This window comes from Acinonyx jubatus, chromosome A2 (genome assembly GCF_027475565.1).
Source record: "Acinonyx jubatus isolate Ajub_Pintada_27869175 chromosome A2, VMU_Ajub_asm_v1.0, whole genome shotgun sequence".
Taxonomy (NCBI): domain Eukaryota; kingdom Metazoa; phylum Chordata; class Mammalia; order Carnivora; family Felidae; genus Acinonyx; species Acinonyx jubatus.
Window position 1 is genome coordinate 162,844,062 of NC_069383.1, and position 18,078 is coordinate 162,862,139.

Consider the following 18,078-nt stretch of genomic DNA (forward strand, 5'->3'; position numbering starts at 1 on the left):
CCCCAGGGAGCCTCGGGGAGCACCGGCCACCCCGGGGCCCGGGCTCACCCGCCTCTCGGGCGCTCGGGCCTGGGTCTCCCGCCTCGCCCCCCAGACAACCTCCGTCCCGTCCTCCGTGGCGCTGAATCCACCAGACGTTGTCTTGGCCTCACCGCTGTCTCCCCTCCTCTCGGGCGCCGAGCTCCTTGGGTGGGGGTGGACAAACCAGTCTCAGGGTCTTTCCCCTGGAACCTGCTCCAGCTCTTGGACCACTGCCTCTGGGACAACCTTGTCATCTACCTGTCCCCAAAACTGGGCCCTGGGGAGAGCCGCCTCCTCCCTCTTCCCCCAACTCTCTCCCCCAGGGTTGTTCCCCTCCCCCAACTTCCATCTCCATCCCCCAGCCAGACCAGGCCTCCCATCTTGCCCCCAAGAGATCTTCATCCAAAATGCCATCTGACTGCGTCCCTCCCCTGCTCCACAAACTCCCGTGGCTCCCCAGTACCCTCTCCACACACACACTTGGGTCCAGCATTTTAGCCTTGCACTTCATCGCTCTGATTACTTTCCGTGAAAGAGCAGCCCACCCTCTGTCTCCCCTTCCCTCCCCTGCTTGAGTTGTCTCACTAGGCTTAGAACCACCTGACGCTGTATTATGTCTCCTGGTTGGCTATCTCCCCAACTAGCATGTCAGCTCCGAGGTTTGTGTCTGTTTCGTTCACTGCTGTGAACACTACCTGGTATACTGTAAGCGCTCAACAATGTTTATTGAATGAATGAAGAACGGACTTCTATTCATTCCCCCAAACCCAGCGAAGTGCCCCCTACTCCCCGGCCGGCTCGGTGTCCGGGGGAGCCGACAGGAACCGCCTTCACTTCACTTCTCGGAACCACGGCTTCCCCAACCCCCGTCAACATCTAACCCCCGCCAACCTCTGTGTCTAAGAGGACCTTTTTCTGGCCCCAGCTGCTGAGAACAGTAACAGTGGGCATTCATCGAGCACTTCCTGAATGCCAACCACTGTGCAATGCTCTCTGCTTTCATCACCTCGTTGCCCCACCAGGGCAGGTCCTGGTGTCACCGTTCTACAGCTAGGGAAACTGAGGCCCAGAGAGGGGAGGCCCTTGTTGGTGTCCTACCGTGAAGGGAGGCAGACCCAGGCCGATGGTCCCCCCCCCCCCATGCACACACCCCTCTGGAGCCGGAGCCTTCCTCCCCCCCCCCCCCCCAAGCCCTCCCTCTGCAGCTCAGAGCAGCCAGGGCCTGGGCGGGAGGGGCCGCCTCAATTAATCACCTCACACTAATCTTCCCATTTCCGGACCCCAACCCGCTCGGGTCTGCAGGACCAGGCCAGCAGCAGACACGCTGGGCCCACTGGGGCGGGGGCCGTGTGGATACTGGGGCCATCGAGGGGCTGCTGGGGGTGGTGAGTACGGGGCAGGTGGGTAAGAGTGGGAGCTGGGGCGCAGAGAGCCCCCCAGGGCGGAGGACTATGGGGGCAGTGTCCCAGCCTCCTCCCTTCCGGGGGGGGGGGGTCCTAGACAGAGAGAGACGGACAGACAGCCAAAAGCAGACATGCAGGCAGAGGCAATCCAGGAGAGCTCGAGAGGGAAAGAGAAAATAGAGCTGGAGGGACAGGCACCCAGGGAGCCGTGCAGAAAAATGACCCGAGAGAAGAGGAGGGGGAGGCGGATGGAGAGCGAGACCATCCGAGGTGGACGGAGGGACGGGCCGGGCAGGGCGAATGCGGGACCCGGTGCGCCTTTCCTCGGCACATCTAACCCCAGACCCAGAGGACTCGGGGGGGCTCCCTGCCCTCCCCAGCTGGGGGGGTCTCACCACCGCCTGCCCTGCTGCCATCCCGCCAGGTGGGGGTGAGGACAAGCCATGTTCCTGAGCCCAGGTGAGGGGCCTGTGGCGGAGGGGGGGGGGCCGGGCCCGGGCGAGGAGGCCCCCAAGAAGAAGCACCGGAGAAACCGCACGACCTTCACCACGTACCAGCTGCACCAGCTGGAGAGGGCGTTCGAGGCCTCCCACTACCCGGACGTTTACAGCCGCGAGGAGCTGGCGGCCAAGGTGCACCTGCCAGAGGTGCGCGTGCAGGTGAGGGCACCCGGCAGCCCAGGGAGGGAGCCGGGGCCACACTCAGGCCCTCCAGGGGCACAGGCAGGCGAGACACTGGGAAGGCTTCCCGGAGGAGGAGATGTGGGACTGAGACCTTGGCGTTGGAGTGAAAGTCGGCCAGTCGGGAAGGAGAAAGGGGGCTGGCTCAGGTGGTACAACTTGTAACTCTTGATCTCAGGGCTGTGAGTTCAAGCCCCACTTTGGGTGTAGAGATTGCTTAAAAGTAAAATCATTTAAAACGAAAGGAGGGAGAGAAGGCAGGCAGGCAGGCAGCGCGGTGTCTTTCTAGGCGCACAGAGCAGTGTATGCAAAGGCGCGGAAGGTTAAACCGGGGGTGTTTCCGTGGAGCTGGGTGAGAAGCGGGTGGAAGGGGATGCCGACCGCGGCTGAGAAATGGCTTTCCACGGGCGTCAGATGCTGCGCCGGTGGCTGGGACTCAGCGCCCAGGGCCGAGTTTCAGAGAAGACCCCAGGTCGGCTTGATGGGGGCCGTGGGGGGGCCTTCTCGGAGAGGGCCATCTCCTTGAGGCAGGTAACTGCAGGTCAGAGGGAGGCTAGCCGGTTCTGCACAGCGGGGAGCCCCAAAGGAGGACACAGGGGGGTAGGGAGCGGCGGGCTGGCTCCTCCCCACAGAGCCTGAACCGGGAGCACCCCTCTCACCACCTCCAGGTGTGGTTCCAGAACCGCCGGGCCAAGTGGCGCCGCCAGGAGCGTCTGGAGTCGGGCTCCGGGGCCGTGGCAGCCCCGAGGCTCCCCGAGGCCCCAGCCCTGCCGTTCGCCCGCCCTCCGGCCATGCCGCTGCCCCTGGAGCCCTGGCTGGGCCCCGGGCCCCCGGCCGTGCCAGGCCTTCCGCGCCTCCTGGGCCCAGGCCCCGGGCTGCAGGCGTCCTTCGGGCCCCACGCCTTTGGCCCAGCCTTCACGGAGGGCTTCACCCTGGAGGAGGCGTCCCTGCGGCTGCTGGCCAAGGAGCACGCACAGGCTCTGGACAGGGCCTGGCCTCCCGCCTGAGTCTGGGGCCCGCCCGTGGCCACCCGTGCTGGTGCCCCTGCCTTGCATCCCGGGGAGGAGGTGGCCTGGCGGGGGCCTCGGCCTCCCCGCCTGCGGGCCGGGCAAGGGGTGGACCGTGAGGCTCTGAGGCAGTAAGGCTGCCATCGCAAGACACGCCCAAGTCCCCCTGCCCGCTCCTCGTCCCTCACGGCGGAGCCCCGGCTCTCTCAGAAGTAACAAAGAACAGCAGTGGCCGCCCATGGCCCTGGCGTCTTTCACTGTGTGTCCCCTGCGTGCCCGTCGCTTTACCCCTCATGACAGCTGCTCTACGGGGGAGGAAACTGGCCCAGGGAGGCCAGTTTCCACAGCCACACAGCCACTCAGGGTGGAGCTGTCGTTCAAGCTCGTTGCCCAAGCCCAACACCCCAGGTGCCACGCCGAGCCCACGCCGGTGTGGGACGCGGGGGGACCCGGGCTGGGTGCAAACGGCGGGTTCTCAGGCAGAAGCAGGCGGACGCTCTGCTCCCTCTGTAAATCAAAATGTGGCTTCTGTCCCCACTGACCACAGACCCGGTCACGTCTCCCAGCCCAGTGAGGGCGGGATGGGGCCCTGCTGGCAAGACCCACATTTGTCCCGTCCAACCTAGCCATGTCTCCCCAGGGCGTGACGGACACCCTTCCGGAACTCGGCCGGACTCCTTGGCAAGGGGGCCACGGAGGGCAAGGAACAGGGTGTGAGCAGGCCGGAGGCCCCCCCCCCCCCCCCCCAGCGTCAGCAGGACACGGGACTTCCCCATAGGACGGGGCAGCCCAGGTCACGACAGGAGGGGAGGGGCTGGAAGGCAGGAGGTGCACGTAACCGCCCTCCCTTTGAGCTCTGTCCGCGTTCACTTCCGGGTCCTCACATCAGTGCACACCCACTGGGTGGGGCTCGAGCTGCCCTGCTCACCTTGGCTCACGTGACACCTCACGCAGGAGCCCCCTGGCCCTGTCTTCTTCGCGTGGTGGCAGCCAGGTCAACGGCCCACCCACGCACCTTCCATCCATCTGACCGCCGGCCGCCCACCCGCCCACCCCCCACCCATCCATCGTCTGGTGATCCCTCTATCCATCCATCCACTGCACGACGGGGCCGTAACGGTGAACAGAACGAGACAAAAATCCCTACCCCGACGGAGTTGCCACTCTGATGGGAGACAGACACGAGCACAATTAAATAAACACCGACAATCGTTCGTAAAACACCAGCTGGCTGTAAGTGCGGGGAGAAAATAAAACCAGAAGAGGCAGTCGAGTGCATGCAGCAACTGTAGTTCGACAGGGCGGTCGGGGGGCCTCTCAGACGTGACATCACGGAATTGGAGGAAGTAAAAGAGGGAGCCATGGGAACACCTGCGGGGGGGAGCCACCCAGGCAGCGGGAACAGCACACCCAAAGGCTCTGGGGCAGGACCGGGGTTGGCACGAGGGAGGAACCACCAGGAGGCCCCTGTGGCTGGAGCAGCGAGGTGCCCGCAGGGAGGTGACAGGAGGCAGGTGTGGCAAGGCCTTGTAGCCGTTACACCTCTGTTTCCACACCGAGAGCCAAGGGGATCCACAGGAGGGTTGGGACCCTCCGCCTGCTCTGGGCGGGCCACGGGGAGGGCAAGTAATCCGCTTGGGCAGAGTCTTCCTAAGAGGATGAGGACTCCCATTTTCCTGGGACTAGACGGAATTAGTCCCCAGCCCCGCCCACCCAGCCACACAAGCAGAGGAGCCCTGAGGGCCCCTGGTCCGGCCCCCAGGGGGTGCCCTCATCCCATCCCCCCACTCCACCCCCTGCAAGCCCCAGCCTCGGCCCTGGGTCCCAGGCAGGGCAGGAGTTAGGACTGCTGGGAGCCGGGGTTCTCACTCAGGTCTGTGGGTCAGGTTCACAGGGTCTTAATGCAAGATTCCGGGATGCGTCTCCTGCGGGGGTGAAGGTGAGGGAGGGGGCAGGGGAGACCAAGACCCGGGTACCAGACGGGTGGACGGGAGGATGGTGGTGAGGCCCAGGTCCCCGGGCTGTTTCAAATGACCGGCCCATGCAGACGACACATGACTCTGGCCAAAGAAGGAAAACCAAGTCCCTTCCCTCTGGCTGGGCTGGCTAAACTAGGTAGGGGGCTTCAGCCGGGGGTCCTGGGGCCACACTCGTCCAAGAGAACTAGTCCCTGGGGCTACAAGGACCCAGAGACAGAGCCACACACCTGGACACTGAAGTCCCCGAGGCCAGCATGCCTCAGGGCCAAGCCCGCCCCAGACACTTCGGCTTCCGAAGGCCACAAAGACGCTTACGGTCCGGGTGGCACAGAGAAGGGTTGAGTCCCTTGCAACCAAGAGAGGTGGGTCTAAAAACACCTCCTCCTGGAAGACGAGCTGGGGCCTCTTGGGCGGCGTGAGAAATCCTGAAGATGGACAGCAACTGCCCGGGGGGAGGCTGCAGCCACGGAACCATGGGGACTGAGTAGCCCCCCCGACCCCCCCTGCCCCAATCTCCCTCCCGGCTCCGGCAGCAGACGGCACCCAGCAGCACCCAGGGCCCGCGACGACCCCCAGGGCCCTGGTCCAGCCTCACTCTGGGGACCCACCAGGCACGAGGTGAGGGGCCTCCTCTGCTCTCAGAAAACTCTTTTCTCCAGGCAGATAGAGTCTTCTGTGGGGGCAGGATGGGGAAGATGCTGTGTGCCTCCGGGGTCCTCCTGCCGGGCCTGGTGAGGTCCCTGACGGGTCAGGGCGGCCCCGGGGCCTTCCCCTGCTAGAACTTCCGGTTCTTGCTCAATCGGTTGTGACGCCAGATGTTGTGTTTCCGCAGCAGCCGCCAGTACTCCCGGGTCTCGGGGTCCAGCTCCTCCAGCTTCTTGGGGGGGCCCACGTTCATCTGGAACAGCCTGATGCGGTGTGGGCAGGGGTCAGGGCCACACAGCAGACCCCCACAGCTCCCCCACCCCGGGCACCCTGGGTAGAGGCAGCAGCACACGGGGCCCCACACAGAGGCTGCGCAGTCCTGCCCCAGGGCCTTTGCACTGGCTGTTCCATCCACCTTTAAAGCTCCTTCCACCCACTCAGGTCTGGAGCCACGCATCACCTCCCCAGGGAAGCCCTCTGGAAAGCACAGGGGATCAGCTAGGCAACCTTCACCCCGTCACTTGGTCTCCCGGATCTCCAGCCTGGCCCACTCACCACTCAGGGTACTCCTCGTCTGGCTTCAGGACCACGTCCTGGCCCTCCTTGTAGATGTTGACGCCCATGGCATGAGTGGTGAGTTGGACAGGGTCCGTACATACGTCTGGGTCCTTCAGGGCCTCGCTGACCACACCACCTTTGCCGCCTTTGCCCCCCTTCATGACTGGGGGGGGGGGGGGGGGGGGTGGGAGAGAGTCGTTTCTGTCCAGCTGCACCCCAGGAGGCCAGCCTTCTTTTCTACCCCTTTCTCCGGGTGGCCCCCGGGTCCCCTAGACTCTTGCCTGCTGCACCCAAAATGATCTTTTTTAATGCTTATTTTTGAGACAGAGAGCGAGAGCAGGGGAGGAGCAGAGAGAAGGGGACACAGGATACTTAGCAGTGAGTCCGATGCGGGGCTTGAAGCCATGAACCGTGAGACTGTGACCTGAGCGGAAGTCTGACGCTCAACCGACTGAGCCACCCAGGCGCCCCATGCACCCAGAATGACTTTAAGTGAAACACAGATATTGCTTTTAACACTGCCGCGCAGACTGACCAGGTCATTGCTCTCCAATTCTGTTTTGATACCTTCTGTTTATCTCACAGAGAAAAAGGTCTGGTATGTGTCTTTAACGACCAACATTTTGTCAGTTCCCTCCTTTCAACAAAGGAGATCAGGCAAGGCTACACCCAGCTGATTTTGCCTTTGCTTAGGTGGCTAATACTTAGACGGGCCCCTCTGCTTCCTCGAATTTCCGGTGGCGGATAGCCCAAGGTCACACAGTGACCCAAGAGTTGGGACCCAAGTTCCTAACACCCCGCGCCCCCCCCCCCCCCCCCCGCAACAAAACACATCCCGCACCGGCGCAGTGAGCCAAATCCCTTCCTAGGTCCCTCAGAGCGCGCCTGCGCAAATAGCTCAGCGTCTGCCTCTTTAAGCTCGCGCCCGGATTCTAGGCACCGCCTCCCACACAGGCGCCTGCGCACTATTAACTCCCAATTCCCAAACCATGCCCATCTGGGTCCCTCTTAACCCAGCTCACCCGGTCTCTTGGCGTAACCCCGTACAAGGAGTCTTCCAGGCTCGACAGGGACCGGGAGCTCCCGGGCCGACCAGCTGGCCCAGGTCCGCGTAGCCCCGAAGAGGCATCTGGCCGCCATGGCGTATGCCTGCTGTCCGCACGTGCACTTTTCCGGGAGACGACAGCGGCTAAGGGGTGCTTGGGAGTTGTAGGCTCTTAGAGATTTCTGGGAAATGTAGTACTCCACCGTTAGCCATTCACCGTGACTTCTTTTACAGGGGTCTTCAGTTACCGTGTGAGGGGACTTTCCAAAGAGATTTCATTTACTTATTGCCCTTCTTTGGTTACTTACCACTTAGAGATCACACCTGATGCATTCCTGATTCTATTCAATGAGCAATTACTGAAAACCTAAAAGTAATTGGCTAATACTTAATAGCCTCATTATCCTCCAGCCCTTTTGCTAAATCTGTAGCCAGCTCGATCTCGTTTAATCCTCACCAGTAGCAGGTAGCTGCTATTATTATCCCCAGTTTATAATTGCGGAAGCGAAGCTCAGGGAGGGAAAGTTATGCCAGGACGCGCCATCCCTCCTGCCTACTGTGAGCGAAACCGGAAGTCCATGTAAAATAGGGTCCCGGCGCTGCTTCCGGTGTCCCTGGAGTCGAAAGAGACCGCCTCTCCCTTTGATATTTTCCAGTCCCATTTCTTCTCATCCATTGGGATAATGCCCACAGCCGCAGAAGGCAGCCAATGATCACTAACCCCGTTTTGTAATTGAGGAAACAAGCCCAGAGGCCAGCCCGGGCTCTCACTCTGTGTAAACAGAGCATTTGGACTCGAACCCTTGGTTCCGACACCTGGCGCTCCGGCGCCGCGAGGCTCGCTGGGAGAACTACATTTCCCAGCAGGCCCGGCAAACGCGCGCAAGCCCAGTGGGCCGGGAGCGCTGCGCGGACGGACCTGCCGGCGCCGCGGCCACTGGAGGGCTGTCCTGCCGGGGTGTGGGGTCCTGGGGGCCGTGCGGGCTGAGGCCACCTCGGTGTGGGAAGTGAGTGGCCTGACGGGGCAGAACGGGGTCTGGAGCCGGCGGCTGAGGTAGGGGGTCTGAAGTCTTGAGTCTGGGGTCTTCGGGAGGACCGGGGTCTTCACTTGTAGCTTTAGGCTCGAGTTAGGTCTTCAGGCTGGGTTCTGAGGTCCGGGTCAGAGCCTGGGGTTGATCTTGAGCGTGACATTGGAGGTTTTGAGACGAGGCTCTGCTTTCTGGGGTCTTGGATCTCGGCTTAGACTGAGGTCTTGAGCCCGCGGTCTCATGGACCTGTACCAACCGGGTCTGTAGAGTCAGGGTGTGTCTCCCACCTGGGTTACAAGGTCGCAGTGGAGCAAGATGTGGAAGAACTAAGTCTGGGGTGACGGGGTCCACGGCTGGGAGAGGCCTGGGGTGACAGGTACAGGGCCACGGGGGGGGGGGGGGCGGGACCTCAGGGTTTGGAGCCTGTGGAGCTACTGTCTTACAACGGCCTGTTCTGCGCCTCAGTTTCCTCATCTATACAATGGAGATCATAGCGGACCCTTCCTTGGAGGGTATGGTGCGGCTTAAGTTATGTGTTCTGTACCAGCGGCCCCCACCTAGAGCCTGGCACCTGGTTGGCACTCAGGAGATCGTATCTTTGAATCTCTCTTTCAGATGCTGGCCCAGGCATGGAATCCCTGACAACTTCCCAGTCTCCCCCAGGCCCTCCAGCTATGGACTTGGAGGAGCCCAGGGACGCCCTTTCACCCCCTCAGGACGTCACCCCCAACTGCCAGTGGGACCCGTTGACGGGAGGCCCCGGCAGCCTGAATCAGATGGAACTTGATGGGCCAAGTATTCGGGAACTGGTACAACAGTTTGAGGCTCTGCCTGGTGATCTGGCGAGCTTGTCCCCAGACGGACCTCCCTGCCCCCTGCACGTTGCCACCGGCCACGGCCTGGCCTCCCAGGACGTTGCTGATGCCCATGGGCTCTTGTCTGCCGAGGCCGGCCGGGACGACCTGCTGAGCCTTCTGCACTGCCAGGAGTGTCCTCCTCCCCAGTCTTGTCCGAAGGAGCCTCCGGACCCTGCTCCTCGCCTGTTGCAGCCCCCTGAGGACCCAGACGGGGATGCCGGCCCCCCGGAATGGCCGGAGGGCGCTTCTGCCGAGCAGGCCGGCAGCCGGAGCTCAAGCAGCTCCCCAGAACCGTGGCTGGAGACAGTCCCTCTGGTTGTTCCCGAAGAGCCCCCTGCCAGTGTCCAGGTAGAGCCTGTCCCGCCTCCTGGGCCGCCTCTGCTGCCAGCAGCCAAGCCAGGGGACTCAGTCCTGCCCCTCTTCTGTCTTCTTCCAGAGCCCCAAGACCCTGGTGCCATACCCTGCCCTCCAGGAGGGTGAGTGTCCTGTCCACCCTGGCCGCAGGGACTGGGCAGTTTCAGAATAGCCCAGCTCAGGCTCCCAAATTGGCACAAAGTTGGCCAGTGACGAGTTGCTTCTAGAGAGGCTCTGAGGTTGGTTGAGTAGATTCCAGACGGTCCGGTGAGAATGTTCTAGAATGAATTGGGACGGAAGGGCAGGTTTGCCATGTGGAGCACCGGGTTCTAGAGCAGGGGTTGGCAGATCGCCATCTGCAGACCACATCCAACCCGCCACCTGTTCTGGCACGCCTCGTGAGCTAACCAGCTCTTAGGTTCAAAAAAAAATTTTTTTTTTAATGTTTTCATTTTGAGAGCGAGAGTGCGCACGAGCAGGGGAGGGGCAGAGAGAGAGGGAGCGAGAGCGTCCAAAGCAGGCTCCGCGCTGTCAGCACAGAGCCCCACATGGGGCTCGATCTCATGAACCGCGAGATCGTGACCTGAGCCGAAGTCAAGAGTCGGTCGCTTCACCGACTGAGCCACCCAGGCGCCCCGGCTCTTACATTTTGAAGCGGTTGGAAGAAAACAGAATAATATTTCTTGATGCATAAAAAAGATGTGCAACTCAAATTTCGGCATCCACAAATAAAGTTTTATTGAGACACAACCAGGCCCATTCATTCACGGACTGTCTATGGTGGTTTTCCTGTTACAACGGCCAGGGGTTGAGTAGTTGCAACAGAGACCGTCTGGCCCACAAAGACAGACATATTTACTGTTTGTCCCCTTGCATAAGAAGTTTGTCAATCTCTGCCCCGAAGGCGTGGAAAGAACTGGTTCTGGGCATCTAGAATGTTCTAGGACTTCCACCTAAACTACCTGAGGCTATAAGTCAAAGAGCAAAGTTTTATGGTTGTGGGAAGGGGAGCTGGTTTGGACCTATGGTTACAAGGTGCCGGAATCATGGGTGGAGCTATGAGTCACCCAGGTAATTCCAGATTTTGGCATTTTGCCTGTGGTTCTAGATTAAGAGAACCTGGGCTGGTGAGAATGTTCTGGAATGAACAGAGCTATCTAGACTGGGGGGTTTCATAATCATGGGTGGAAAAGAGCTTATCTGCCGCTCCAGACCAAAGGAGGGTGTTCTGCCACTGTGGGTAGGGCCATCTGATTCTAGAGTACTCAGAAAGTTCTAGAGTTGTGCTATACAATAGAATCATAACGTGAGCCACGAGTGACTTTTGATTTCCTAGTTCTCTGCTTTACAGAAAAAATAAGTAAAACTAGTAACATTTTTTTAATTTTTAAAAAATATTTATTTATTGGGGCACCTGGGCGGCCTACTGGGCTGAGCGTCCAATTTCAGCTCAGGTCCCGATCTCACAGTCTGAGAGTTCGAGCCCTGCGTCCGGCTCTGTCCTGACGGCTCAGAGCCTGGAGCCTGCTTTGGATTCTGTGTCTCCCTCTCTCTCTACCCCTCCCCTGCTCGCACTCTCTCTCTCTCTCTCTCTCTCTCCCTCTCTATCAAAAATAAATGTTAAAAATATATAGAATTATTTATTTATTTTGAGAGACGGAGAGAGAGAATCACAAGCAGCCTCCACTACGTCAGCACAGAGCCTGACACGGGGCTTGATCCCACGATCCGTGAGATCATGACCTGAGTCAAGACGAAGAATCAGATGCTTAACCCAGTGAGCCCCCCCCACCGGGCACTCCAAAATTCATACCATTTTAACTAACTCAAACGTATTTGAGTGTCGTTTCAATGTCCAATCGGTATCTACAATTGTTTTTACGGTTTTTTCCTACTAAATTTTCAAAATTCTGTGTGCGTTTTACACGTCACAGCATATTTCAGGGGCACGACACCCACATGTGCCTGGCTGTTAGCATATTGGATGGTGCCGTTCTAGAAGCTCAGAGTAGAGCTGAATGCTTAGGGTCTTCCAGACCTGGAACAAACAAAGCAATGGCTCCCGGTTAGGACACTTTAGAACTGACCGAGCTGTCTGGTCTGGTTCTAGACTGCTCAGGGAATTACAGAACCAGGAGGGGAACGTTCTGCGTGTTTCTGGGCTGGGTTGGTGGAATTCTAGAACTTTGAGCAGAGTTGTTTGTTGCTGGGCTCCTCCGAAAATTCTTAGAACCACCGGGTACAACTGAAGTGTCGCAACTACGTGAGGATGTTCTAGAACCGTTAGAAGCATGACCCGATGCCGTCATGATGAAGAAGTTACAGAATCACGGAGTGGGGAGATGTGGTTCTGGAGTGGTGCCCATTTCTGGACGCCCCCCCCCCCGGAATTCTGTGGTCGGAGACTGTCGGAGAGTTCTGGAGTCACAGAGGGGAGCCAGCTGGGGTTCTGGACGGTGTGAGTTTTAGAAATGTGACGAGGGGTCTCTTTCTGCTCTGATCGGGCAGTTCTCTGAGTATGGAACAGAGTCGTCTGCAGTTCTGGGCTGGCAAGGGAGAAATCTGGAACGGTGGTCAAAGCTCACTGGCTCTAGATGGATTCGGGGGATTCCAGAACCACCGAGTGACGTTGACTGGTCCTAGGACATTGCTGGTTTTAGAAGTGGGACTGCCTGGTTGTAGCCTGATGACAGAATTCTAGAAACACAGGGTGGAGGTGTCCGCCGTGAGCTTTTTTTTTTTTTTTTTTCTGGGGGGCTCTGACCCTGGTTCTAGACCCTCAGGGGTCCAGAAACTGGGTCATCTGGCCCAGAGTCCTTGAGCCGTGGACAGAGTCAGCTGGTTCGAGACTGACGAGAGGGCTCTAAATCTGTGAAGGCCAAGCTGCTTGTCCCTCCTGCTGCTGGGATGGTTCTGGAACGGCGGGCAGACCCGCGTGGCTCAAGTGCTAGGCTGGGGGGTAGAAGTTGGTGCTTCCAGACCACGGTGGGAGCCGGGACCCTGGGCGGAGCGTGTGGGGCTGGACACGGCCGGCGGGGCACTCTCGGGCTGACCCTCCTCCGCTGTCGCCTTCAGTCCCTGGTCCCTGTGACCATGAAGACCTCCTAGACGGTGTCATATTTGGGGCCAAATACTTGGGCTCCACCCAGCTGGTGTCCGAGCGGAACCCGCCCCCCAGCACACGCATGGCCCAGGCCCGGGAGGCGATGGACCGCGTCAAGGTGAAGCCAGGGCCGGGCAGGTGGGGCTCCCCAGGGCCGGCGGGAGGTCGGGGGGGGGGGGGGCGGCAGGGGGGAGCCGCAGGCCGGTCCTCGAGGCCCCTGGAGCCTGGCGGGGGTGGGGCGGGCAGAGGCTGGGTCTTCGTGGGCCTCCACTTCCCACCCCCCCCACCCCCCCCGCCACAGGCCCCCGAGGGGGAGACCCAGCCCATGACGGAGGTGGACCTCTTTGTCTCCACCAAGAGGGTCAAGGTTCTGACGGCTGACTCCCAGGTACAGGGCCGGGCCGGCCTCCGGGCTGGGGGCGCCGCCGCCCCCCTGGGGTCCGCACAGTCCGCCCAGGCCTGGTCTCCCCCCCCCCCCGCCCCCCTGCAGGAGGCCATGATGGACCACGCCCTGCAGACCATCTCCTACATTGCCGACATCGGCAACGTGCTGGTGCTCATGGCCCGGCGGCGGCTGGCCCGGCGGCCGGTGCCCCAGGCACACAGCCGCCAGCTCTACAGGATGATCTGTCACGTCTTCCACTCAGAGGACGTGAGCAGCCCGGCTCCGGGCATCCGGGGGGCGGGGGGGGGGGGGGGAGGGGGACTCGGGCCGCCCTGCGCTCTTCCAGAGACCCCTGGTCACGCCGTCCCTGCAGCGTCCTCCCATCGGTCCTCAGCGCTGTCGGCTGTCTCCCCCACCACCCCCTGGGCCTCTGGTCTTTGCCATAAGCCTCAGAGACTGGCGGCCCACCCCCCAGCCTTCCCCCCTCCGGGCCGGTGTCCCTCCCCTCCCCCCGACAGATTCCCCAAGACAGCGGCTGCTTTCCACAGTCCCCGTAGCCACAGGGCACGGGGCTGTCTCCCAGGAATCCTGTCCCTGGCGGGGCCGGGAGGGCTCAGCCCCGAGGACGCCCGAGGGTCTGGGAGACCTGAAAGAGGGGGGCGGGACACCCCCCGAGAGCCGCTGCCCGTCGCCACGCAGGCCCAGCTCATTGCTCAGGCCATCGGCCAGGCCTTCAGCGTGGCCTACAGGCAGTTCCTCTGGGAGAGCGGCGTCGACCCCAGCCAGGTGGGCGCCCAGCAGAGCCTGGGGGCCACGGGCCCCGGCCACCTCCACAACGGGGACCTCGACCACTTCTCCAACAGCGAGAACTGCAGGGAGGTGAGCGTGCGGGCCGGGGGGCCCCTGCCAGCCCCCCTCAGAGCCGCCCCCATGCCCCCCACCCACCGTGTCCCCCCCCCCAGGTGTGCATCGAGAAGCGTCGGGGTGAGGGCCTGGGCGTGGCCCTGGTGGAGTCGGGCTGGGGCTCCCTGCTGCCCACGGCCGTCATCGCCAACCTGCTGCACGGGGGCCCTGCTGAGCGCTCGGGGGCCCTCAGCATCGGGGACCGCCTTACTGCCATCAACGGGACCAGCCTGGTGGGGCTGCCCCTGGCCGCCTGCCAGGCCGCCGTCCGCGTGAGTCCTCTCAGGGTGGCAGGGTGCTTTCCCTGGGCCAGTCCAGAGGGGCATGGAGCATTAAGTCCCCCCCCCCCCCCCGCCACTGCCCCGTGCTCTGGGAAACTGAGTCTTGGAGAGGGGACGTTGTTGGTCCGGGTGACCGTGATGGGGTGAAGGCAGGATGGGAGCACCAGCAGCAGCCCAGCTACGGAACTGGGGGCCTTCCTCTCCGCCGCGAGGCAGCAAGCGTGTTCTTGAGTCTGGACCCTGTTGTTGGATGGGGAAACTGAGGCCCGAACGTGGGGAGGGACCTGGCCAGGTCAGGAGGGCGGGTCCGACACGGCCCATGCAGCAGGTTAAGGAGTGAGCACGGCCGACCTGGCTAGAAGCTTGCTTCCCGTGAGGAAACAGAGGCCGCGGGAAGGGAGGGGAGAGGTCACACAGCTCCGACCCGAGGCCGCCGGGCTTGAGTCGTGTGTTCTTAACTGCTTCTCGAGGAGTCTTCTAGAATCTAGGGCCCTGACTCCAAAGCTCCATTTTACGAGTGGGTAAACTGAGGCCCGGAGGGAGCTGCAGCGTGCCGCGAGGTCCGGCAGCGCCCTGGGGGCCTCGCTAAGCCCACAGCCCCTGTCGCGCACAGGAGGTGAAGTCGCAGACGCTGGTGACCCTCAGCATCATCCACTGCCCGCCGGTCACCACGGCCATCATCCGCCGGCCCCACGCCCGCGAACAGCTGGGCTTCTGCGTGGAGGACGGCATTGTGAGACCCCGGCCCCGGGACAGGGTGGGAGGGGGGTGGGGGGGAGACCGGCGGCCCCCCCCCCTGAGCAGCACGGGCCCCCTCCCCGCCCCCTCCAGATCTGCAGTCTCCTCCGGGGCGGCATCGCCGAGCGCGGGGGCGTGCGCGTGGGGCACCGCATCATCGAGATCAACGGGCACAGCGTGGTGGCCACGCCGCACGCCCGCATCATCGAGCTGCTCACCGAGGCGCACGTTGAGGTGCGCGGGCAGCGGCAGTGGCCGGCCGGGGGCGGGGCCGGGGCGGGGGGCGTGTCCTCCTGCCGGCCCAGGCCCGCCCCCAGCCGCCGGCCTCCGCTCTGGCCCCCCCAGGTCCACATCAAAACGATGCCGGCCGCCACCTACCGCCTGCTCACGGGCCAGGAGCAGCCCGTGTACCTGTGACCGGCCACCAGCCCGCCACCGTGCCTTAGCGCCAGCAGCCCCGGGACTCCGTCTGCGGGGCCTCCGGAGGCTTCTTGGCTCCCTGTTATTCTCTGATTGAAAACATTAAATGCTTGACAAACGGGCAGCATCTTGGCTCGAGATCTGTGGGGTTGAGAGAGGAAGGATATGACCGACTCAACTCGGTGTCCTTCCTGGAAATCTCTAGAAGCCACTGCTGTGAAAATACTCTATTTATTAAAGACTGGCAGAAGGAGGTAGGGTTCTAGGTTCCGTACGGGAAACTGAGTCCCAGCTCTAGGGAGGAAGAGGGGATAGGGGCCAGCTGGCCACCTGGGAGGGGTCACAGGTCGGTGGCCGGGCCCCAGTCGTAGCCGTCTTCGTCAGAGGACTCCATGTCTCGAGCTCGCGTGAACTTTTTCTTCAAAGCTTCCTGCCCGTATGTCCTGGGGATCAGGAAATAGAATAGAGGCTGTGGGCAGGGGACAGGCAGGAGCCACCCTTACCTGAGGCTGACTCTGTGGGGCACGGTGGGTGTGGACAGAGATGAGCGAGACTGTGCATTTAGGGGTCAAGCCTTGTTAACGAACTCCTACACATCCTTCAAAGCCCCAGCCAGTGTCCTGTCCTTCAGGAGACTTTCCCAATCAGTCCTCGTAGGAAGACAGCCTCTGCTTCTTTGGCCCTGACGACATGGGGGTCTGAGTGACCCTGTCTGCTTTCAACCCGCCCACTGGGCTGGGAGCACCATGAAGGCATAGCCTGGTTCTCGGTCTCGTCACCCCCAGAGCCTGAGTCCCAGGAAGAGTGCCGAGGGGCCCCAATCTGGACTACGGGGGGCTCTTACCGCATGCTGTCCTGTCGCCACTGACCATGGGGGGAATGGCCATCCACCTTGGAGGGGGAGAAAGGAGGTCAGCACTCCCCCCAGAGTAAGACAAAGTAGGGTGTAGAGGACCCCCATCCCAGCTTCCCACCTTGGCCCCGGTGGTGCTACCCACGCTTTCTCCTTGCCCCACACAGGTCTGCAACTCCTCCAATTTTTAGTGAGAAAATGGGCTGGGACAGAGAAAGGCCTTGGCTGCGATCCCCTAGCCTGTCAGCAAAGGGGGAAGTGGGTTCCCAGCTGTAGAATTCTTCAGAGGGCTGTTGTTAGGAACTCATAAATAAATCCGTGTATGGAAAGTGCTCAGGATAGTGCCTGCCCCATAAGTAAGCTGCCGTGGACAGTTGAGCAGGTTGGATACTGCACAACTCCAGGGAAGCACCATTCCAAGTAGAGACCTCACAGATTTGTACGTTTTTATATTTAACAAGAGACAGTCTGGAGGAAGGGTTGCCTTTGTCGAATTTATAAAGGGCACTGCAGAGGCTGAGGCAGGCTCAGTAAGAACAAATGCTATATAAATACATGTTGTTGTTAAACACCCAACTAGTGTGGGCTGGGACTTGGACGAAGAGCATTGAGTTTAAACAGCCACCTTGTGACGTCAAGATTTATCTATTTCATTATGTCCCAGATAAGGAAATACAGAGGTTACAATGTTTGTTTTAAGTTGTTCAGTGACTCAGTGGCTCAAATACCCTAGGTCCGGGTCTCAGACACTGATCTGATCAGAGAAGCTTCTGTTCGTTAACATCCTGGTGGCAAACAGGCTCCCCTGTGTGTCCCAGCCCCACCCAAGACCCCTGCCAGGCCGCCCCCCCCCCCCCTCCGCCGCCGCCCATGCCCTGCTTACCTGGGCCCCTCGGGGACCCGGGGCTCTCCCATGATCCCCCGGGCTCTGAGGCTCATCCGCCAACACGGGTTCCGAGGACCGGGCCAGAGCTGGCGCCGGTGGACCCTCGTCCACGTCCGTGTGGGGGCCGCCCTCGCCATCCGTGTAGCCCTCCCCGTCTGTCTCGTAGTCGCTGTTGACCCGGCTGTCACAGCTCAGATCCGCAGAGCTGTCGGCCAGGCCTCGGTGAGGCAGGTCCAGGTTGCCCTCCGAGGAGTTGTCCGGCTGCGGGGTGGGCGTGGCCTGGCTGAGCCAAGGCCCCGCCCCCTCCTCCCAATCCCACCCCCGGCCTCCAACCTCACTGCCAAAGCAGGTCCAGACCGTCACCTCAGGTCCGACCTTGGCCGTGGACGTGCCCCAACCCCCGCCCCGGGTACCTGGTCCTCGGCCGTCCAGATGGGCCGGGTCTGCTGCTCGCGGATGACGGCCTTGAGCTCCCGGTACCAGGCGTCACTCGTGCCATGCAGGGGGATGGTGGCTGCGGGGAGGGGGCTTCAGCGTGGCCGCAAGTGCGCGGCCAGGACCCACCGCCCACGCAACCTCCCCCCCCACCCCGCCGTCGGCCTACCCGTGAACAGGTGTTCGCTGTGCTTGCGTAGCTTCTGGGCTTGCGCGTAGAGGCGGCGGGTGCTGCGGCGGGAGGCGGGCGCCAGCCACTGGCGCAGGGCCTTGAGGGCCACGCGGCTCTCGGGGGCGCAGAAGACCACGATGGGGTAATATTGCACGTAGTTGAGGCGTTCCACCGCCGACGGCGTCACGTCCAGGAGCGCGTGCTTGTTCTGCGCCCAGCCCGCGGCGGAGGCGGAGGCGGGGGGCGGGGCGGACGGCAGGGAGAGAAACACCCAGAGACGCAGCGGACAGGTCAGGAGGCAGGTGAAAGGTCAGAAGATCAGAGG

At 61.7% G+C, this 18,078-nt stretch overlaps 4 protein-coding genes across 6 annotated transcripts in view; 2 read left to right on the plus strand and 2 right to left on the minus strand.

The window, feature by feature from the left end:
* Window positions 1-162: 162 nt before the first annotated feature.
* On the plus strand, window positions 163-4,592 carry RAX2 (retina and anterior neural fold homeobox 2). Its single transcript, XM_027049304.2, has 2 exons — window positions 163-2,083; window positions 2,773-4,592. Exons 1-2 carry the CDS (start codon window positions 1,868-1,870, stop codon window positions 3,109-3,111), a joined length of 555 nt encoding a protein of 184 aa, XP_026905105.1. The 5' UTR covers window positions 163-1,867; the 3' UTR covers window positions 3,112-4,592.
* Window positions 4,593-4,657: 65 nt separating this feature from the next.
* MRPL54 (mitochondrial ribosomal protein L54) lies at window positions 4,658-7,903 on the minus strand. The gene is made up of 4 exons (XM_027049306.2): window positions 7,647-7,903; window positions 7,316-7,520; window positions 6,291-6,456; window positions 4,658-5,998 (listed from the first exon to the last, which is right to left on the minus strand). Exons 2-4 carry the CDS (start codon window positions 7,431-7,433, stop codon window positions 5,866-5,868), a joined length of 417 nt encoding a protein of 138 aa, XP_026905107.1. The 5' UTR covers window positions 7,434-7,520; window positions 7,647-7,903; the 3' UTR covers window positions 4,658-5,865.
* A 72-nt stretch (window positions 7,904-7,975) lies between these two features.
* Window positions 7,976-15,531, plus strand: APBA3 (amyloid beta precursor protein binding family A member 3). Its single transcript, XM_027049298.2, has 11 exons — window positions 7,976-8,392; window positions 8,982-9,571; window positions 9,660-9,699; window positions 12,653-12,798; window positions 12,982-13,068; window positions 13,171-13,332; window positions 13,765-13,944; window positions 14,028-14,240; window positions 14,863-14,982; window positions 15,081-15,221; window positions 15,333-15,531. The coding sequence occupies exons 2-11, from the start codon at window positions 8,996-8,998 to the stop codon at window positions 15,402-15,404; spliced, it is 1,737 nt and encodes a 578-aa protein (XP_026905099.1). The 5' UTR covers window positions 7,976-8,392; window positions 8,982-8,995; the 3' UTR covers window positions 15,405-15,531.
* Window positions 15,532-15,622: 91 nt separating this feature from the next.
* TJP3 (tight junction protein 3) overlaps window positions 15,623-18,078 on the minus strand; it is a 28,051-nt gene continuing 25,595 nt past the window's right edge. For all 3 annotated transcript variants that reach the window (XM_027049296.2, XM_053220110.1, XM_027049294.2), the window contains 5 exons: window positions 17,751-17,961; window positions 17,560-17,660; window positions 17,144-17,407; window positions 16,252-16,298; window positions 15,623-15,850 (listed from right to left, as the gene is read on the minus strand). In XM_027049296.2, the coding sequence (XP_026905097.1) occupies window positions 15,748-15,850; window positions 16,252-16,298; window positions 17,144-17,407; window positions 17,560-17,660; window positions 17,751-17,961 (726 nt within the window). In that variant the 3' untranslated portion in view covers window positions 15,623-15,747. The remainder of the gene's footprint in view (window positions 15,851-16,251; window positions 16,299-17,143; window positions 17,408-17,559; window positions 17,661-17,750; window positions 17,962-18,078) is intronic.